General features: G+C 38.3%; 2 protein-coding genes across 5 annotated transcripts; one reads left to right on the top strand and one right to left on the bottom strand.

Moving 5' to 3' along the window:
• The first annotated feature begins 11,617 nt into the window (after positions 1–11,617).
• Positions 11,618–13,941, top strand: LOC103401894 (cytochrome P450 86A8). Its single transcript, XM_008340612.4, has one exon. The coding sequence runs from the start codon at positions 12,071–12,073 to the stop codon at positions 13,646–13,648; it is 1,578 nt and encodes a 525-aa protein (XP_008338834.1). The 5' UTR covers positions 11,618–12,070; the 3' UTR covers positions 13,649–13,941.
• A 524-nt stretch (positions 13,942–14,465) lies between these two features.
• On the bottom strand, positions 14,466–19,763 carry LOC103401895 (ascorbate transporter, chloroplastic-like). 4 transcript variants are annotated; one of them, XM_008340614.4, is made up of 12 exons: positions 19,413–19,763; positions 18,479–18,767; positions 18,175–18,373; positions 17,722–17,829; positions 17,284–17,439; positions 16,664–16,879; positions 16,030–16,239; positions 15,698–15,835; positions 15,493–15,594; positions 15,326–15,391; positions 15,032–15,116; positions 14,466–14,919 (listed from the first exon to the last, which is right to left on the bottom strand). In XM_008340614.4, the coding sequence occupies exons 1-12, from the start codon at positions 19,465–19,467 to the stop codon at positions 14,822–14,824; spliced, it is 1,722 nt and encodes a 573-aa protein (XP_008338836.1). In that variant the 5' UTR covers positions 19,468–19,763; the 3' UTR covers positions 14,466–14,821. The 4 variants fall into 4 exon arrangements, with proteins under 4 accessions (XP_008338836.1, XP_070680859.1, XP_008338835.1 ...); XM_070824758.1 differs by lacking the exon at positions 17,722–17,829 and having other exon boundaries at positions 19,413–19,736; XM_008340613.4 differs by having other exon boundaries at positions 18,175–18,767; positions 19,413–19,736.
• Between the last annotated feature and the right edge of the window lie 3,501 nt (positions 19,764–23,264).

Below are 23,264 nucleotides of genomic sequence, written 5' to 3' on the forward strand. Positions count from 1 at the left end.
AACTCGGGAAGGGGGCAGTTTTGAAGGGACCTCAAAGATGCCTACAAATGAGTCAAGGAGATGTTGGAGTTCTTGTTGTTGGAATGGGGAAAGGTCAGAGACTTCATTCCTCTTGCCCTCCATGGAATACAAGAACAATCCCAAATTGGAGTTAAGAAGTTCATTTTCCAATTGTTGAAGAGAGACCTCTTGAATTAATGGGGCAGTGGAAGGCATATGGAACAGTTTGTAGGTATGATTAATGCGAGTGAACTCCATAGTGAGTAGTAGGGGTGGGCACGGTTTGGTTTGGTGCGGTTTTAAGTGAAACCGAAACCGAAATCGAAATTTTTTGCTGTTCGGTTCGGTGCGGTTTTGAACCCAAAACCGAAATGAAACCAAAGCATTTGGTTCGGTTTGGTGCGGTTTCAAATGGTTTTGGTTTGGTTTTTAAGAAAAAATGTACAATTTGTAATTTAACATATTAATAAGCATTTCCCAATAGCAATAGGAAAAAGACATTTGTTATGTAAACAATTAGCATGTTGCATGCAGTTGTGATGTTAAAACATGTTTGTGCAACAAAAGGGTGTCCCTTACAATGTTTATCATAAAACAAGTTGAATAAATTTGAATTCATTAAACATGAGCAAAACTTTGATACTATAATATGTGATATTATGCTTTAAATGAGTGGACTTCATTAGACCATTGTTCGACTCTTGATAACAAGATTAGTCCACCCTTGTACATATATGTGTGTGTGTGTGTGTGATGGTATAAAATAACAAAGGTCCTTCAAGTTAATGAATGAAAGAAAGTGATGAATGATGATATTCTAGTGTGGTTGAGTCCCATACTAAGTGTATGGATTCTAACAAACAACCAATTAAAACATGAAATATAATATGGACATTTAATTAAATGTTTATTAATATTTGCAGTGCGGTTCGGTTTCGGTGCGGTTTTCAAAAGTCAAAACCGAAACCAAACCGTTTTCTATGTTGCGGTTTGGTTTCAAAACCGAAACCATTTCAAAACCACAAAACCAAACCGTTTGGTGCGGTTTGATTTGGTTCGTGTTTCGACTTCGGTTTTCGGTTCTAAGTGCCCACCCCTAGTGAGTAGATTGAAATCCCATAAAACCAGACTAACCGTAGAGAGCCACTGAACCCCTAAAACCACATCACAGCCACCAAGAGGGAGAGAATACAAATCTACCAAACAATTATAACCCTCAAGTGAGAGCGTAGAGGCCTTGCAGCAACCTGAACTCTTTACTTTACCACCATCAGCAATCATAACCTCAAATGATTTAGTGGAGCGCACTGGATGTCCTAATGTTTAAGCAATTTGGAATCAATGAAGTTATGGGTGCTTCCCGAGTCTAGTAAGATTTTGACAGAGTGACCATTAATGGTTCTCTCTACTTTCATAGTACTAGGGGTCGGCTTATCACAAGTGCCATAAAAAGTGCACTCACTCATCATTATAGTAAGCAATTCGGGGTTGGTGGTTTCCCCCCCATCGTCAAAATGCGTTGTGTCCCCCAAATCCAACATGAGTAATTGCTTAAGCCCATATTTGTGTCCCTGAACCCATTTGTTATTGCAAAACCAACACTCATCTTTTTCTGTCTATTGTTGAATTTCAGTTGGGGTAAGTTTCTTAACTGGAAAATTACCAGGGAGAGGTACATGGTGGAAAGTGGGAGCTGGGGGAACAGGTTTAGCAGCAATAATGGCTCTAGGAATAGGCAATTTTAACTTAACAAGTTTAGTATCGACCTGAACTGCAATGGCTATCGCCTCATGTACATTGGTAGGTTTATGGAGTTTCACATCATATTTCAATTCATGCTCGAGACCCCCCAAGAAGCAACTCTTAAGTAAAATAGGACCTAAATCAAATGTGCGATTAGCCAAATGTCGAAATTTAGAGATATACTCACGAAGGGTACCTGTTTGGCGTAGTTTGAACAAAGATTCTGCACTATCGTCAAATTCCGATAGCCCAAATTCGCGGCAAAAGGCTCTGGTGAAATCCTCCCAGCGAGAGAGTGATTGAGTACAATCCATCCATTTAAACCATTGCAAAGATTCACCATCAAGGTGGAAGGAGGCAATGAGTACCTTTTGTGTGTCAGAAGTGTTGTAAAACGCAAAAAACTGATCGGCCTTTTAGATCCAGGCAATGGGGTCATCGCCTTCAGAGAAGTAAGGAAAATCAACCCGAGGCGTCCATGGCGGCCGATAGGGTTGACCACCGCCAGGGTTAATAAGAGGATAGCGGGGTGGAATCTGGTCCAAATCAGAATCGGGTGGACGATTTGGACAACCCAGAAACGAAGAGTGGGCCGGTCATTGCAGATAATGAGGTCACGGCGGAATTGCTCGAAATACACTGGAAAGCGAGTTTCAAGAGTTAATGGAAGTTGAGTGGTGAAAGCTTCAGTGACCCCAGAGTGAACGGACGAGTTGACTGCCGCCACAATCATGGTCGGAAGGTTAGCAATGGTAGTTTCCAGAGCAGAAACACGATCATCCATGGGAGTGGCGCGGTGACAGGGCATAAATGAGGAAGGGAGTCCAGGATCAGTGGGTGATACCAATGTTAGTACCCCAGCAATCTGGATTGACCTTGACTTGCGTTAATGGAAGAATGGCAAGAATGGAGGAAGAGGAAGAGGAAGAAGGAACCAAACAGAATAGTAATTTCTGATTAAATTTAAATAATCCCTTTACCACCACAAACGTGGGGAATTTAACAACCTCTCTGCTAGCTCAGCACTCAAGGACAAAGTCTATTCAAATGACTCCTTATACTTACTACTTACTACTATTATAATAAAACCCCAAAAATCTCTTACAATTAACCATTCCCTTACAATTTCATCCTGACACTTGTGATCAGAGCAATCACAATTACAAGGAACATAACACCAACCTATATGATGTTGTACCTAAATTATCTTGTTTTGTTAAACTAGTTAATTCTAGGTCATTAGGAGCCAAAATCTCTATCTAAACAAATGGGGGAAGTGTAGGCTTTTCTAGTGGAATGTCTAGATCCAAACCAGTCACTCCAAAATTTCTGTTATCGGGTAAACAGTTTGGATTTCTGTAAAAAATGGATGGCATTAGTTCCACAACTAAAAGCTTTGCCATGATGTGGATGGGTTTCAGACGAGGGAGATGATCAGTTTTAAATAGTTTTATATTTTGATACATAAATTTTGATTACTTTTCTACGATCTGCTGAAATTAGTTTGATTTAGATGGTTTGAACAATTCGGCTAGCTCGTTGCCTGTTTTTACTTCAAACTAGTTCTAAGTTGTTCAATGTCAAAGAAGTCATTCGGTTTACATGCAAGATTTTTTGTTTTCCTACAAGCCGATGAAATTAGTTTGATTTGGCTGGTTTGAACGGTCGAGCCGACTTTTTATCTATCCTCGCTCCAAACTAGCTAGTCTTAAGTAGGAGTCATTGCTTTACATGCAAGCTTTAACTTTCCTACAAATTAGTGAAATTGGTTTGATTTGGCTGATTCGAACAAATTTACTTGCTTTTTACCCACCGTTAATATTACTCCAAACTAATTCCTATGTTGTTGAATATATACTTACCCATCCTACTCCAAACTATGTAGTACAACAAGCTCTTCACTAGATAAGGAGTGAATGGGTTAATGCTATACATGCACTAGCGGAGCCAGGAACTTACAACGATAGGATCAGGAGTATACTGTCGTGGCTTGGGCTCTAGAATTCATGTCTGGTATCACGAGCTGCCGGCCCATTCAACACCTGAGACAGAGGAGGATGAAGATGTGGGTCTGACAATCTGGAGGCTGCCAGGCAGTAGATTCACGGCGGTGGGGAGATTTAGCGGGGGGAGAAGAGGCGATGAGAGAGAGCTGCCGATGATGTATACAGAGATGGACGACAGGTTTGTTGCGCTAAAACAACATCAAAACCAATTGGAAACCAACTCAAACAAACCCACAAGAAATATACCAAATAAAATGCAAAAAAGAAAAAAGAAAAAAAGACATCACAATTTTAATGAGGTTTCGCCACATGCAATGTAACTCAAAGCTAGTACAACAACTGCAACTTTGATGGAGTGATAGCTAACAAATGGAGCAGCAACTCCTTGTTTGGGGCTCTCGGCAGCTCTCTCTGCTTCTCTAACAACAAAAGGCCAGTCACCTTTTTCACACCAAAGAATGGTGCTAAGCTAACCCTTATTCTCTCTGCATTTGAAAATACCAAAAAAGCCTGCTTCCTAGCCTTTACTTTTCTTCCCATAAACAAGGAACCAACAACATCATGCTGCCCATTTTTTCTTAGGGAGTTTTAACGAAACATTTTCGGTAATATTTTTTTTTTACGAAAATGATATTTTTATTCTAAAAAGCCACTCATAGTACTATTTACTTACAACATATTTTTATTATTTTGATTAAAACTCAAAATTTTAAAGCTATTTTCATTAGTATTTTTTTTCTTACTCTATTTTAGGCACCGAAAAGGCTCTCCTAGCCTTTCAATTTTTCTTTGCCTTTTACTATTAACCGAAAAGAGCCTACAATTTGGCCACAAAGTTAATGGGGTCAAGGATTGTGTTAATGTATATATGTAAAGAATGTGAAGGGTTGTGTTAATGTCGATAGTGCATGCATGCATGCATGCCCCGTTTTGTGTACAATCTATCGGTGCGAAAAAACATTATCCCCATGATTTTCTTCGCATGCAATGCGCACCATGAGGTGAGGTGACGAGGAGAACCACAGTACGTAATTTGTGCACAAACTACCGGTGTCTATAAACTTGCAAGTATATATATAAATATATTTTGAAAAGAAAAAAGTTATGATTTCTCAATATAAACTTATTACCTTTGTCTTTTTCTTTGGCCCTATTGTAAAAAAAAAAAAATGTCAATAATAAAAAAATATAAACTTGTGTTCCCTCATAGGAGATTGGACATAGTTCAATTTTACGTGAGTAATGTATTTTTATCGTATAAACTCTCTTATTTAATTTTTAAATCTCCATTTGAAGATCATTTTTACAAAAAATATTGGAACCGGATCTCGTTTAGTCACTCAAACGTATCATATAAATTGACGGTTCAACATGAATGTGTTACTTGATACTGGTAACACATTTGTTTAAGATATTGGTATCGGTGGAAACATCAATATATAAATTTGTGGAAACATCAACGGATATGTTAAATATTGATATCAATGTCGGTTACTTTCAATGGAAATGGTTGAAATTTAAAATGAAACTTTAGGGGTTTGTTAAACATTGGTTTAAACAGTGTTTAAAATATCGGTATTTGTAGAAATATAGATATATAAATTTGTAGAAATATCGATGGATATATCGGTATCAGTATTGATTGCCTTTGATGGAAATGGTGGAAATTTGCTCAAAAACATGAAAATTTAAAGTTATTGTCTAGGGAATGTCATATTAGGTCACAACATACATATGAATCATGAATTAATGATCAGATACTGTGTAAAAAATAGGGAACTTTAACGAAAAGCACCCGGTACTGTTCACTTTAACGAAAAACCACATTTTTACACTAAAAACTCAATCATGGTACTATTCACTTTACCCTTTATTTTGTCCTTATCATTAAAACTCAAAGTTTTCAAGCCCTTTTTATTAGTTTTCCTTAAAAAATAAGTATGTGATATGTGAGAAAGAAAACTTCTTTCTAGTTTTCTTTCTAATGATAAGTAATAAAATAAAATAAAGCATTTCACTAAAACGAATAAATTATACATAATAATTGAAATTTTCATCATAAATAAAGAAATTAAGCCATAAAGAATGCATAGGCCTCGGGGAGTTAAAAATGATAGTAAATCTTTCATTTTGATTCGGCCTTCTACATATGCTTTTCAATTGCACCAAGGTCTACACCGACTTCTCTACAGCCATGATCTTCATCTTAGGTGGTATAAGTAAAGACACACTCACCAGTAAACGGGCTTAAGCATGTAACTCCATCAAATTCTTGTTCATCTCCTCCATCATAATTCCTTAAATTTTTGGATATTTCCGTAGAAATATTGAGCATATCCAGGATATTTTAAACATTGGGTTTAGACGGAATATAAGAGTTTCTCTGATATTTAACAGATGTTTTAGAATATCGATGATATCTGTCGATTTAAGCCTAAACTTAAGAGTTTTATATGAGGTGAAGTTGAGACTTCATTCTCCATTTCTATATTTTTCTCTAATTTATTTATTTATTTATATATTTCCATAAAAATACTTTAACCATTAGTTATCCATAATAAAGAGGCCATCCGCTTACATTTATTTTAGGGAGTTTTAATGAAAAACCCGCGGTACTGTTCACTTTAACGAAAAACTATATTTTTACACTAAAAAGTCAAACATGGTACTATTCACTTTACTCTTTATTTTGTCATTATCGTTAAAACTCAAAGTTTTCAAGCAATTTTCATTAGTTTTCATTTTATTTGACTCGTTTGAGTGTTAATTATAGAGTATTGTTAAATCCACCCCATTGTCCTATTTTTCCACCCACCTTATTATCCCACCACCATAAAAATTTTAAAAATTTAAATCTTATTTTCCCGCCCACTATTATTCCTAAAATAACCTTTATACCACCACATCTCCAATGTTCTGTTTCCACCACCAGTCCCTTCCCCTGAACTAACTTTACACCAAAATCAAGATTGCAAATCTCTAACAGTACAAACTGAACAAACCCAGAAATTTATCTGGTGCAAATTTACAACCTTGAAAGCCACAGTCATTGGTTTTGTTGGAGACTTACAGAGAGCAAGAGATCTGCTTCCTCAATTCAACTTATTTCGTTCAAATCGAAAGAATTAAATCCAAAAAGTGAAAGTGAAAGTAAAAAAATTCTAAAGATGAGATTTGATTCAAATGAGCTAGAAGCTATCAAATTGAAGATGCAATTCAAAAATGCATTAAAACGTTAAAACGTTAAAAATTTATTGGAAGACACTACAAATTGATTAACATATTTGGAATTGGAGCCCTGGAAATCATAGAAACGAACAATGAGAAATGCTGGCTGTCGGCAGATTCTTGAACTTCTTCCGCCGCCGGAAAAACTAGATCTTTCTCTCGGATGGAGAGAGATTAAATGGAAGAGAGAAGAACGGGGAAGAGAGACAGTGGTGGAGAGAAATGGGTAGGGATTTAAAAGTCTTTTTCTAAAAGGATAAACATGACATTAACATTTTCATTAAAACGTGGGTGAAAAAATAAGATAATGGAGTGGGCTTAGTAGCACTCTAACTATATCATCCATTAAAAAAGTTATCAATATAGAAAGTCGTGCAAAGTAAGATAGCAGAATATCTAATCACTGCATGGTCAATGTGATAAGTTTTACACGAAATGGTTCGAGATGACATAAACAAGTTTAGTAAGTCAATTGGTCATTTACACTGAGCTTGAAAATTCCATGGCTTGCTAACACGAATAATCAATGAATCATGCACTATCAAATACAAATGATTGATTTCGACAATACAAAATTATTTGATGATTTCGACACTAAAATGAATTTTTTGGTTTTGTTTAGGCAAATGATAAATTTGTTAAATTAGATGTTACATTAGGGAGACGATCGACGGGGTTCGAAACCCACGCTGTGATGCAAGGGTAACACTTCTCTCCATCATAATGGTATAGGGCGACTTGCAACACTAAAATGACAATCGCAAAAAACGAAAAATTAACACTTATAGTCTTCAATTTATGGTTTACTCGTCAAACTAGCTTGCATGCGACTAATTAATAATCTCAATCGGATGGGGAAAGCTGGCACAAATATGGCAGTTCTAGGAAAGTGATATGATCAATGGATGTTTTATTTACAAATTCTAATCCATTGTAGTAGTATGTACTCAACATACAATGCGCAACCTAGCTAGCTAATAAGTGAAGCTTTGTCAGAATTGCACATGATCGACGTGGTCATTAGCTAAGCACCTAAATGGTGGAATGCTTCAAAATATATGGTTAGGTCGCACAAACCCATTTCATGAGATCACATGCATGATATATAGTCTCACGTAGGGCACATCCACATTCACATTTATGATCGTAGAAGTGCGTACACTAACGTTTTCTTGTCAAACTTGCTTTTAAAGTAGAAAACTCCTTATACTAAGGCCATCTCTTTTTACTTGAACGTGTTCTACACTCACATTTTCGTAATATAAGCAGGAACTCCATTCTCCTAGACCATAGGGTTTAAGGAAATTGTGGTCACATACCATTCGATCTCTTAGCCTTAAGGTCCAAGGAAATTGGAACCATGTACCATTTGATCTTAATCCAATGGTGAAGGAAAAAGTAAAACAACAAAAACTAAAGGAACATTTATTCTCCTCCACCGTTTGATTAAGATTGAAATGTAAGTGCTTGTAATTTCCTTGAATCCTAGGGTCTAAGAGAACAGAACTGATGCCTATATTACCAAACTGTGAATCTAGAAGGCATTCAAGTAAGAATCAACCCAATGAACTATCCATCATATTCATGGTCGGACAACACATGCATGATCTCATACATTTTCGGTTGCAATATGCATCTCATACGTATTATTATAAGATAGTCAGGTAAGAGAAAATTGTCCAAAACTTGTAAAACCTCCTTCAATTCAATGCAATTTAGGATAGGGAATGTGAACTCTTACTGCTGCACAAGAGCACAATACAAAGCACGCCAGGTTTCATATGCATCCCGATATATGATGAACTGCCATAGTCTGCCAAAATGCGCAAAAATTGAGGTCTGCATTCAGGTGACCTAAATATATTGTATAAGGGGCTTGACTTTTTTCCTTCATATATGGTACAGATATACAGAGAAAGGCGCGCATTTTTTGATCGTTTCATTGATTGAACACCTTTAAAACTGAGAGGGTCAAACCTGTGTGTGAAGAATCCCACAATATTGTTTTTACTATTAGCTCTGGGGGGAACTCTGCAGAATATCTATATGAGAAGACAAATAAGACTGCTCAATGAGCGAAAAAAGAATCGCACAAGAAAAAGAAATAAAGAGAGGTTGGGGTATTAAATTGTGGGTGGGTTGCTCAACCAACCCTAAACCAGAAGAACCCCATTTTCCTCATTTAACTTCAAGACCTTTTTATTTTTATTTTTTATTTGAGTGGGGCTATAGCGTTAGTAAGTTAGATGTTAGATTAATCACCGACGAGGTTTAAATTCACGCCGTCATGCAAAGAGACAATTCAAGACTCATTATATAACTTAATTATAAGAAAGAAAACACGACGAGGTTTAAATTCATGCCATCGTGGGGTGGCCTAGTTGTTCGGAAGAATTTCAGGCTTCTATTCCACACGACAAGTCCTGAGTTCGACTCCTGTCGCCAGTGAATTGCACGATGGTGGCCAGGGGAGGCTGAAATGCCTCTGTGAGTTTTATTGACCCTCAGAAGGGTGGATTGCATGGCGAAGCCATCAGCTGGTCCTTTTTTTTTTTGAACAAATGATATAATTTGCACCAAGGAGGAGGGGGCGAGCTTCGTCTAACAATTGGACTAGCAATAATGTGGTTCAAATTCGCCTTTGATGAGAATCAAACCTAAAACCTCTCACTTATAAGTGAAGAAGAATACCATTAGACCATAGTACTAAGTTAGAAGAATTTTAAGTTGCAATCTGACGTATATAAATAAGTATATGTCACGTGAGAATAGAAATACTTATATAGGGATATGTTCTTGGTTTTGGTTGTGCACGAGAATTCTCTAAGCTAGGGTGACTCATTTTCAACCTACTAAATATTGGAAAAGGATCCTCGTTTGGTCCTTTTCTTGGGGATCCTAGGGATTCCGTGATCGTGACCGTTCATAATACATTGTGCGATCAGAAATCATTTCAAAATTTAAAATTTAAAATTAAATATAAATAGTACCTAATGAAAACTGACCGCACGATGTACGATGAACAATCAAGATCATGGGATCCCATCCCTAGGTGAGGATCCTTTTCCCTAAATATTGACCCAATTAAAATTTAAAACACCATGTGTATATGTGAGTGTAGTCAAATTGCAAATCAGTGTGCTCTTTTTTTCGCATCTGAGTTCGAATTCTCTTTTTGTTTAACAATTTTTCTTCAATGAGACGTAGCATTGAGTAGTACAAAAAATGAATGGCTGACATTAAAAATAAAAAAAATCTAACAATTGAGAACATTAAATTTAACGATTAAAACACCTATAATTTTGAGTGTTATGTAATAATAAAAGTACACCCTTTAAATTAGATTGGATTAAAATAAAGCTCCAATGAAAGAACATAACTTATAAGAAAAAAGGGCCAAGCTAGGGTGACCCGTTTTCGACCCACTATTGATCCGATTAGACTTTACAATAGCTGTGTCTTGTGTGGGATGGATGACCTATTTATCATTGTTTGGTTTTGTTTTTTTTTTTTTTTTTGGAAATATCCTTTTCGCAAACGATATAGTGTTGATAGATGAAACTCAGGAGGGGTAAATGCGAAGCTTAACCTTTGGAGAGAAGTGTTGGAATCTAAAGGTCTTCGCCTAAGCCGATCAAAGACAGAATATATGGAGTGCAAGTTCAGTGCAAATGGAGGCCAAAATGAGTTAGGGGTGAGGATCGGAGATCAGGAAATACCAAAGAGCGACCGTTTTCGCTACCTAGGATCTATCTTGCAAAAGAACGGAGAATTAGATGGAGATCTCAACCATAGAATACAAGCTGTATGGATGAAGTGGAAGCGTGGCGTGTTGTGTGACCGTCGTAGGCCACTAAAGCTCAAAGGAAAATTTTATAGGACGGCAATAAGGCCAGCGATGCTGTATGGCACAGAATGTTGGGCGGTGAAGCATCAACACGTACACAAAATGAGTTTGGACATGTGCACAGAAGGCCTACTGACGCTCCGGTTCGAAGATGTGACTACGGGATAGAGGTTCAGGGCCGAAGTGGTAGAGGAAGACCTAGGAAAACTTTGGAAGAGACCCTAAGAAAAGACTTAGAGTATTTAGATCTAACGGAGGACATGACACAAAACCGAGCGCAATGACGTTCTAGGATTCATATAGCCGACCCCACTTAGTGGGAAAAGGTTTTGTTGTTGTTGTTGTTGTTGTGGTGGAAATATGTTTGGTATTATTCTTTGGTCTCTCAATCTCTCTCTCTCACATGTATATAGTTCCTCAACTAATCCCATTAAATTTTCCTCTTCATTCAAAGCTCTTGAATTAAATCTCCTCTTCCATTTCCAGTAAAAGTAGGTGTGTAAGTGTGTGTGTGTGTTTCCTTGTGTGCACATGAGAGAGAGAGAGAGAGAGAGAGAGAGAGAGAATGGCATCTTAATTTGCTAGAGCCACTGGTTTTCTAGAGAGAGAAGAGAGGTTTTGAGCGAGAGAGCTTTAAAAAGTTCAACGACTTCTGAAGAAATTTATGGCGCCTGTGCTGTGCTGTGTAGCTTAATTTTTAGTGAGAGAAAAATACAGTGAGAGAGAGAGAGAGAGCAATGTCAACCAGTCTGGCCTCAATAAATTGCTCACCTATAAATCTCTCTCTATAATACTCCATTTTGTACTACCACACATCACACACCTCCACTTCCATATCTTCTGCTTCCTCTCCTGCTTCTTCTCTACTCCAACACCAAACCACCACCTTATAATCCTCATCAATCATCAATATTATTATTCCTCTCTACCCATTTTTTGTTTAGATCCATCAAGTTTCAAAGTCCCTTCCTTTTCTCAATCAAATCTCTCAAACATTCATGAAACTCCCTACCTGGGTTTTTCTCTAAGGTACGTTTTGCAGTAGCTTCTTCCACTTCTTCACATTAACTCACACCAATAAAGCAACTTTCCCGGAAAACAACATTTTCTCGGGAAAATATTTTGGAGGAAAACAGGTTCTGGGTTTGCTTGCTGGTATCTGGTTCAGTGATTGAGTGCGGATTTTGCATCGCCGTTTTCTGAGTTTTTGGGTTTGGTTTACCATTACGTGGCGGACAAGTAAAATATGGAGATTGGGACGGCGTTGCTGGTTTTGACGGCGATCACGGCTTACCTCCTTTGGTTCACCTTCATCTCACGGTCGCTAAAGGGTCCACGTGTCTGGCCGTTACTGGGTAGTCTCCCGGGTCTCATCGAAAACTCGGACCGGTTGCACGACTGGATCTGTGACAACCTACGCGCCTGCGGCGGGACGTACCAAACCTGCATCTGTGCCATCCCCTTCCTCGCGAAAAAGCAAGGCCTCGTGACCGTCACATGCGACCCGAATAATCTGGAGCACATACTCAAGACCCGGTTCGACAACTATCCCAAGGGCCCCACCTGGCAATCCGTGTTTCACGAGCTGTTGGGCGAGGGCATCTTCAACTCGGATGGCGACACGTGGCTGTTTCAGAGGAAGACGGCCGCACTGGAATTCACGACCCGGACGCTGCGCCAGGCCATGGCTCGGTGGGTCAGCCGAGCCATCAAGCTAAGGTTCTGCCCAATTCTCAAGTCGGCTGAGCTTCAAGCGGAGCCGGTTGATCTCCAAGACTTGTTACTTCGGCTTACTTTCGATAACATATGCGGCTTGGCTTTTGGAAAGGATCCGCAGACGTGCGCCCCAGGTCTTCCCGACAACGGCTTTGCCACAGCCTTCGACCGAGCCACCGAAGCCTCGCTGCAGCGGTTTATTCTGCCCGAGGTGTTGTGGAAGGTGAAAAAGTGGCTTGGGCTTGGAATGGAAGTCACCTTGAGCCGAAGCCTTGTGCATATTGAGGAGTATTTATCCGATGTGATTGCATCCCGTAAGCTCGAGTTGCTGAGTCAGCAAAAAGATGGGAACCCACACGATGATTTGTTGTCACGGTTCATGAAGAAAAAAGAGAACTACTCGGACACTTTTCTCCAACACGTGGCGCTCAATTTCATCTTAGCTGGACGCGACACGTCATCGGCCGCGTTGAGCTGGTTCTTTTGGTTGATCACTCTTAATCCAGTAATTGAAGAGAAAATCCTCCGTGAAATTTGCACTGTTCTGATCGAGACACGTGGTAATGATGTGACGAATTGGTTGGACGAGCCGTTAGAATTTGAGGAAATTGACCGATTGATATACCTTAAGGCAGCGTTGTCCGAGAGCCTAAGGTTGTACCCTTCCGTACCGGAGGACTCAAAGCATGTGGTATACGACGACGTTTTGCCCGATGGCACATTCGTGCCCGCCGGATCGTCGGTGACGTATTCCATATATGCGACGGGGAGGATGAAATCGACGTGGGGAGACGATTGCCTGGAGTTTCGTCCGGAGAGGTGGCTATCTCCCGATGGTAAGTTCATAATGCATGACTCAAATAAATTTGTAGCATTCAACGCCGGTCCAAGAATATGTCTAGGGAAGGACTTGGCTTACTTGCAAATGAAGTCGGTAACCGCGTCAGTTTTGCTCAGCCACCGTCTCACGGTGGTGCCGGGCCACAAGGTGGAGCAAAAGATGTCGTTGACGTTGTTCATGAAGTATGGACTCATGGTGAATGTGCACAAAAGGGAGCTGGGGGCAATTGTGTCAAGCATTGAAAAGGAGATGGCAATGGAGGGATAATTGCAAGGGGAAGAGCAAGAGTGTGGCCGTTAAATGTAACGGCGTCGGTGGCGGTGGAGTGGTGGTTGGGTGGCTTAAGAGGGTGTTTAATTTTTGGGGTGGTGGAACCCATGGGAAACGGGAGGGGACTCAGGGGTATAATGGGAATTTGGTAAGCAAAGCCCATTGTGGTAGCTTTCCCTTGTAAGCAAAAAGCTTTGCAAATTTTTATTTACATTTAATATTCTTTAAGTTCTTGTTTGTTCGGATTTCATAAATTACTTTTATCAATATTTATTACCATTCATTTGCAAGACATCTCGTATCGCTCTCTTGCACTTAAGTTTGAACTGGACGAGACATCCCGTATCGCTTTCTTGCATTAAGTTTGAACTCACGTCTAGTAGCTTAGAGTATATTGCTTTGTTAAGAAAAGTTTATATGATCAACCATTTGATATTAGCGCAACTTTTTATACATGCATTATTATATATAATCAATCAACCATTGAGGTAAACTCTTGTGATTCTAACCACTTGAGCGACGAGCAGCAAGTCTTGAGCTTATGGCAATTATGGCAATTAAAAGGGGAGATAAGATGGAGGCTATTATTGTCTGTGACTGTGACCCAATGTAGGTAGTCAGAAAGACAGATGTAGCTGGTTCTTATATTCCATCAACTTGAATGTGGATGATGGATGGAAATGCCTGGCCCTGCCAGCTCCAGATAAAAAGGGCCTACATATGCTTCTCGTTCTTTCTTCTTCTGATTAATCTGTGAACTATAATTAGGAAAGAAATTAACAGCTAAACGAAAATTCCAATCACAAATCTGCGATTTAATCGGTATAATGCGAGCAGCATTACTATTGCATGTGAATCCAACTGCGGAGAATTTCAGTAAGAAACAACTCAGGTGGATGACGAAGTATTAGCATTGTATGGGCAAAGTAAAAGGTTCATGGGTGCAAGTTACCCATAACTTCTCTACATTACGAGACATTTACTGAAACGAAACAAGGCATTAACCTGTAAAAAGCGGGGTCTTAAGCCCACCCAGAGAGGGCCTCATATGTTGTTATAAAACCATCGATGGCGATGTTTAAAAGCTAGTTCGCTTAGCCAGATTTCCCTTCATGTGTTTGCGTTTCTTCCATCTTGTCATAATTCCGTCCCTTCTGTTCTTGCGTTTCTCTAGTCAATAATTTTCTCCCCCGTTGAAAATAAGTTCCAGATTAATGTGCCCATGATGTACAATACAACAGAGACCTTGAATACATCATCCCAAGAGCCTGCAGAATTGAAGCTCAATAAGTCAATACTAAACTGGAAACCGGAAACTGGAACTTGAGCGCAAAAAGCGAATTCAGGAGAGGTTGAATTAAGTAAAGCATTTGATTGTACCTCGTTGGAGTATGTAGCCGGTTGCAGCTGTACCGAAGACACCAGCAAGAACTCCTGCTGTGTTTGAGAGTCCCAGCAATACTCCCTGTAATTGTATTTATAAGTTTGATTGCACAGGATTCAGACAATTTGATTACTTGTTTAGTTCTTTGGTAAGGGATTGAAAGCACAAATAACCTTGTTAAATTAATAGACTAAAAATTGATAACGAAAAATTGCTCCCCACAAAACTCCGAAGTGGAAAAATTTCGTCAAGTAGCCATAGGTTTATAACTTCATAAGATAGCAACTCACAGCATAGCGAGGTCCAATGTCTTGGTGGTTGGAGTAGAGACCCGATTGTGAAAATGCATCAGATCCCTGTCAATAAGAAAGAACGTGTGAACAGATAATCGTAGGACTAATACTTACCAAACACCACATATTCAAGCTCGGTCAAATTGATAACAACTGGTTTTTACCTGACTGCATGCCATGCATAGTACTGCCATTGCGGGTGTCTTGACACGGCTCAGCAGCGTAAGGAAAAAGGCTGGTCCCAGAAACCCAATTGATTGCATGATCTGTCAACAGAAAACGGATTTGTAGAAATCTTAAGAAACGCAAAACAGGAAAGTCGGCACCTGACCACACATTTAATAATTCAAGAATTATTTTAGTCCTTACCTTACGAACTGTCGTTACAGAAAAACCTTTGCTGACAAGTGTATCTGCAATCCAGCCTCCTATATTTGCAAAAATAGCCATTGTCAACCATGGCAAGACACAGAGGAGCCCGGATTCAGTGAGGTTGAATTTCAAAACCTGAAGATGCAAGACAATGTAAAAAGATTTTAGTGACTCAACAATTTATTGATAGGATTAACATTAAATCTGCTTCTGGTTTGGGTCAAAATTGTTGATTTTGCATGCGGTTAGGTTTCGCGTGAGACATTACTTTTAGTTTCCTATGCATATGAGTGCCTGTATGCTCAATTTTGGAGGAATCGATTCCAAACCTGATTGTAGTATGTTGGCATCCATGTCAATAGAATAAATGTTCCCCAATTGTGGCAAAAGTGGCAGACTATAAGAGCCCAAACAGGTGGTTTTGATAATATTAGCTTCCAAGGAATGACCTTAACAGGTTCCTTAGATATGTTTCCACCCATGATAAGCTCTTTTTCCTCTGCGCTAAGCTCCGGATCTTCTTTTGGTGTGCTATATGCCTAGTGATACAACAATAAAGAAGATGTTCTAGAGTTAACTTTAATGGAACAACATCCGAAGTGCCATTCATGGCATTTCATTCATATATTTTCATGGTGTCAGGAGAAGATCACCAGTTACGTACGACGAATGGGCATGAGAAACAATTAGTGTATATGATTTTATATTTCAAAAGACAAGTGATAATAATTCTGTACACTTTTACTTTTAAAATGTAGACTCAGTACTCGGTAGCAGTTCATTCACATAATCCCGGAAATGAAAGGGAAAAAATTACTGGATATAGCACGGCTCAAACAAGAACATATTAACAGCCTGGAGATATGATAATATTTATTTGTCTATGATCCATATAGTCTATCCTAATCAAGAGTAGACAAGGTAATTCAAGTATTTCAAATGTTGAAGGAAGCAAGATCTTACTTTATTCAGCCATAAGGCCAACCAGATACTACCAAGAGAGCCAAACGAGTAAAACACAGATGGCCATTTAAACTTCTGGATTAGAATCGGAGAGACAGCCAACCCAGTGACAGAACCAAGGTACATGCCAGTATATACCAGTGAAAGTGCTCTGCTTCTCTCAGACACTGGAATCCATTTAGAGAGTATGTTATTCATAGCAGGCATAGCGACACCCTGTGAATGAACAAGGAAAAAGGAAAATTTGTTCAGCAATGAGAACCCTTGCTTGAATTACCAAGAGAAAAAAAATCCTATTTCAAGAAGGAAGCTGAGATACAATAACTCAAATGAGAAAATTTAAATAATTATACATAAAAACTGAAGGAAAAGTTCTGCGTGCTGAACTACCAAAGTGAAATGATACAATTAGTGTTGAAATTAACCTGTCACACAAATACAAGTTTTAAGTGGTAATCGTTTTAGGTTATTTATTTTACTCCTGTCTTGTTTCTTAAACTGAATAATACATTCCAAGCCAATTCCTAAACGAAAAGGTAAAAACTTCAATTAATATTACAATGCAGAGTCGAAGTCGGAAAGGACTAGAGATCCGAAGCAAAGCACTAGAAAAGACGGACCTCACCAATCCCCATGAAAGCACGCATGATAAGCAAAAATGGAAGGCTGATTTTTGCTGCAATAGGTGTCAAAATTGTCGCTACTGACCACCAGATCACTCCAAAACCCAATACACGCTTTCCACCAATTTTATCTGCCAAAATGCCTCCAAGAATCTATATACAAGAGCAATCATAAAGTTAATACGATCATACAGGAGAACTGAGAGTAGAAATCTAAGCACATCTGCATGGGAAATAGAGATATATGCATGTATCATATATGTATCTTGAACACAAAATATATGCAGAGCCAACTATTCGTAATAAAACAGTATCCCTAAACCATTTAAGAATACAATCATGATTAGATGCCCGCTAATGATCTCTGAGGAGATTGAGAATTAAGGTGTAATTTATCTTTGAGTAATGCACACACGTTAGTATACTTAGTCAAACCTGAGTAAGTAGGTAACCCCAGAAAAAAGAGGACTGAATCAAGCCGACTGTGGCACTATTCCAGTTGAATTCCTGTGACATGGGAAGTATTGCAATGCTCATGTTTACCTAGAATATAAAATTTTAACATTGTTAGCTGATTGAGATGTATCACATTAAAAAACCAACACCTTAAAAACAGATTTTCGAGTTTTGAAATGCTTATGTTTAATGATGATGTAACATCAAGGTTACTACCATATAGGAAAATAATTTAATCTTGAAAGAAATTGGCTTGGTAGCGTAAGACACCTTGTCACTAATTACACAAGAGTATCTGTTGTGAGGAAAGAGGCTATATATATATATATATATATATATATATATATTATATGTATGTATCATTGTGTATATATATCTTGAACCTTTCAAACAACATATATGCACTTTGATGAAAAACGGAAAAATACTCACACGATCCATGTTGCACAATAGGAATGCTGTAAAACAAAGGAGTACAATCACCCAGCGCTTAGGAATCTCCCACCAAGAAGATAATTGACGCACACTTCCAGCTGCCAAAACAGCTCCACTTGACCCCTCTATTGATGTGAGTGAGTCCACCTCTGATTCTGTTATGTCATTATCCTCTGACTTGTAATAAGCACAGGTCCTGTTAACCTTAGCATGTTTATACTTATGATATTTCCCGTAATCAAGCTTAGCCAGCTTTCTTGATTGTAAATAACTTCTAAAAAAGTGATTCGAAGAAAGATACCTTTTACGACTTCCTATAAGTATTTGTTTAGTAATGATGCTCTGAGACCTTATACTAGATTGCAGAGAAATTAGATGAGGGTTTTCACCTTCATCACGCACCCTATACGTTGCCTTCCGAATGTTTGTATCTGAAGAGCTAATTGCACGCGGATAAGGGCTGTACGAGTATCCAGATATAGTACCACTAGCCCTCGGAGTACGTAAAGTTGGGTAAATTGTTTTCCCCTGATAATACAGACGCTTTCCCTTGTGATGCACAATGGCGTGGTTCGTTTGACATACCTTCCCTGCCAATATCAAAGAGTCATAAAGTAACAATGTAATCGCCTCCGAAGCATCAAAATGTTGACAGTATAAGCAATCCGAAATTGTCCCATTATCTATTTCTAGCCTGGTATAAAAATTGTCTAAAATTTTTTTGAGCCAAATTTAGTTAGTCCTTGATGAACTCAGAAAGATAGAAGTATTCCCAAATTTTCTCAGTACACATATTTATACATACATACATACATGTTTGTTTAAAAACAAGAAACCCATCTAAATTTATTAGGAAAAAAATTTACATGCACCGTAAATTCCCTCGGATTGTATTGAATTGTTGAATTTAATAGCAGAGTTTAACTTTCAATTAAATTACTACATTCCCAGGACAATTAAGCAGTGAATTCAACCATTTTCTATTGAAAATCTATCAACATATCCAAATTATCCACAGAAAATGTAAAGCAGAAAAAGCAGCATGCAACTAGATTAAACTGTTCAACTCACAAAATTGGAAAACTAAAAAAAAAAAATACAGCAATCAAATTCAACCACATGCATGCAATAATTCCACTACAAACAAGCAAGAATTCACAAAATGCAACCAAAATTAATAATACCGAAAAATTTAAAAAATAATAATTCAGAACAAGGTAGTGAAGCTACTATACCTGAACCGACAAAAGAACCGAAATTCCGGTTCGATATCAAACCGCCGATCGCCATTGAACGTATCCCCCAACCAAAAGCAAGCTATAACTCAGTGAATCAACAGTTGCAGGTTCAACGAAACTCTCACTCCATTTCGGAATTCAGAAAGTCGAACGACCAGAAAGCTTAAAGGCAGTGGCTGTGAGAGACGATTCCATGCGACGCCGTTTTGGGGCTCTCTCTGTGTGCCTCGCTGCTTCTCGGTCGTTTTCACTCTCTCCCGACGGTTGAGAGGATAACCAGACGCTTTTTTCTCATACAAACATTTGTTTTTCTGATTTTTTTTCTTTTTTTATTATTTAAACAAGCGGGAAAAATTGGGTGGGCGTGGTAGTCGAAGGAAGGTGGGTTGACAGGCTGACACGTGGAATATCATCTTCGTGAGGGTGAGGGAAGAGGACAAAGTTATCCAAATACCCCTCCATGCAAGCTGGATATCCAGTGGATTTAGAAGGGCGAAAGGATAATTAGAGGGAAGAAGTATGGGTATTTTTGAGAATTGACACCAAAAATCACGATTGCAAATTTTTTATTTATTGTGTTTATTTTTGTTTAAATTTTATCGGCGCATAATTGAGCCGACGGGGAATATTCGTATACGTAGCTAAGTCATACTTGGAAAGTGGGGATCGTAATGTAACGTCAGTCTGGAGATTTTATTAATTTCACTCCCATGTCACAGAATCGTCTAACCTTTTACTATTATTTGCTATAATTGTCACACACTATTGCTTGAGATGATGAGAATTGTGAATGGATAACCTAACTGGATTTCACATTGAAGTTTTGTTGAGAGATGCAAAAATTCTTGTGTGTTAGAGTGACAATGAAACCTGGACCAGATAAATCCGAAACGACATGAAAATAATGGGTTTTGGGTCAATAGGTTAGCTAATCATGTTGTTTTTGGGTTACACGTTAAGAATTTGTTAATAACAAGTTCTTAACATATTTACCCGCGAGTAATCTGTTTCAATCCGATAAGAAAATAGTTGGTTTAATTTGAACTCCTAAAAAAATTCGTACTTCAGTAACCATAGTATTTAATCCCACATAAGTGAGATTAAAAAAATTCCAAAACACCTTAAAAATATCAAAGCAATTTAAAAATACCAAAGCACATTAAAAAATTTATAATAATTAATTTTCAAGTGTGAAAAATGTGAAAACAAATATGCAAATACTCATGATCTCACCCTTTAAACTTTGATGATGGGTCCAACATAGTTTGGATTTTTAAAACACTACAAACCCTCATGAACGTGTATTTAGGAGAGTTCAAAATAAATAAAAGTTCATACTAATTAATGTAAAAGTGTGAAAACTGTGAAAAGAATATAAAAACGTTCGTGATTGCATCTTCTACGCTCAGGACGATGATTATATCATCGTTTAGATTTTTAAAACCCTCCAAACCTCATGAATAGTATTTTTTTTAGTGCAAAATTAATACAAATTCATAATAATTAATATAGAAGTGCCATAACTCTTGAGGAGATCCCATAACCTCCCCTATTGTTCCAAGGCAAGCAGGCATTGCTAACTAGAGAAGAGCCTCGGCAAATGATGGGCAGGTTATTGGCGTGGTTGTTAGAGAAAAACCGCAAAGTCCACAAAATCCTCCCTAAGGAGCGACAGGGGTATTGCGGTCGGAACCACGCCGTCTGAGATTTGACGAACTTGAATTTTTCGGGGATCAAGAGAGACGACACCTCCTGAACATAGAAAATCTCGTGGGTCTAGACAGTCACAGTAACATCCCATCCCAAATTTATACTTATTTTATTGCGTAACCTTGAGAAATTACGAAATGCCCCTGATTGATGGAAGTCCTACGTGGACATTCGAGTTATTATCACTCTTTATCACCTTGCATAGAACGCGTCTTTACGAACATGTGAGCGCAAATTGTTGGAAATGTACCCTAAAACCAATCATATGATGATACTTTACGGACATTTCACATGTTAAACTAATCTAGTTTAATATATGAAGGGTAAAGATTATTGTTTAAAGCCTTCTCATATAAATGGTATATGCTTAAACGATAAGTCCAAATAATATGTTATTGGGAGAATGTGATCTAAAGAAGTTGGATTCATGAGACCATTCTCTTTCGTATACATACCCTAAACATTCCTGATCATAGGATTACCAATTGGGCATTGACAGTCCGTTAAGATCAGTACGTGCTATGTCTTCTCTTAGGGAGAGTGACTGGTCTGGAGTCATTGGTGTGATTGACATCAAGACAAGCATGTAGGTGCTCAATAGAGAATGTGTCACAACCCGTCCTGGAAATGTACATTATTTTGTTATCGTTGATGTGAAAAGACTAAAATGCCCTTGAACGTTTGTGGCATTGTGGGACTATGTGTGGTTGAGGACCAATGTCTTAAGTCCTTATTATTTTAGAACCAATTGGAAGTAAGGAAAATGGGTTGTTTTGATTGGTGACCCAAAAATTTGGACCACACATCCTATTTCTCTATCACTCTCCTATGCTCTCTCTTCTCTCTCTCAGTTTCATTCTCTCTCATTCGAAATGGTACGGACAAGCACCCAAGACCCTTGAAACTTCACAGATCGTGGCCAAAATTAGTACCGTTGTGTTCGTGAGGACCATACGAGTTCAAAGGTACCCATTTCAGGTAAGAACTCGTTCGATATCACGTTAACAATTCAAGCTCCGGGTTGAGCACTATTCATAAACTTTTAAATGGTTATGTTTTAGGACAATCCAAGCTCATAGCGAGCTTAATGAGGTCCCAAGGAAGCTCGGAGTGCTTCGTTTGAAGGTTTTGGACGTCAGGATCATGTGGACGAAGTTTGGCCGATTTTCTTGGAATTCTCCGGTGAGATCCCGTGACTTTTAGAGCTTTAAATTAGTATGATTGTGTTCTACAAGTTAAGAGCTTCATTTTGGTATAAAATACATGAAAAATAGTGCAAAAACGAGTGAGAAATGGGCAGTTGCAGGTCTGCCTAGAATCCGGCGCCGGTGACACAGTTCCCGCATCTGGAGGTTGAAGACGATGCGTGTGGGCTACGCGTGAGGCTGTGCCCTATCCGGCGCGTGAGCCATAGAAAAATTTATCTAAAAATATCACGATGTTCGTGAGGTTGTGTAGGTCACGTTGGTATATTTAAATACCAAAATCGAGCAATGTATGAGAAGTTATTAGCTAGTTTTGCTTATGTGCTTTAAAATAACGTTTTTATAGTTAATTCACATATAGGTGAGACTTATCCCGACAAGCTTATCCACGGACGACTTGGGGGCTACGACCCTTCGACATACCAGTGAGTGGGCTTTTGTTTTCAGTTTATATTTATATACTTGATATATTTCCCATAAATGCATTTTTAAGGAAAGTATGCTTTGAAATAATATGCCAAATGCTTCTATATTTTGAATATGCATTGCATGGTTGCATATATATATATATATATATATATATGTGGTGCTGTGGAGGCACATGTGAGTTCAGGTAAGTTATGTTTGGTTGTATGAATCATCGATGATGTGATATGTGATATGTGATTAAGTAATGTTGAGCTCATAAAGCTGCACTTAGGGTGATTGTGAATTAGCTAGAGATATGAGGTACATGTCTGTTTATTTACGTCACCTCTCGCACTATATGCTCATATTGGATCCAACTTAAGTGTACAGTCATGTCGTACATAGATTATTCATGGTTCCGACTCGTAGGTGACTATCGATTCATCGCCCGGCTATTATGAGAGAATAGAGTTAAGCATAATTACATTTCACCCAATCTTGTCGTACAGATCCTCTTTAGTGGTTC

Source organism: Malus domestica, chromosome 07, assembly GCF_042453785.1.
Source record: "Malus domestica chromosome 07, GDT2T_hap1".
Classification (NCBI taxonomy): Eukaryota; Viridiplantae; Streptophyta; class Magnoliopsida; order Rosales; family Rosaceae; genus Malus; species Malus domestica.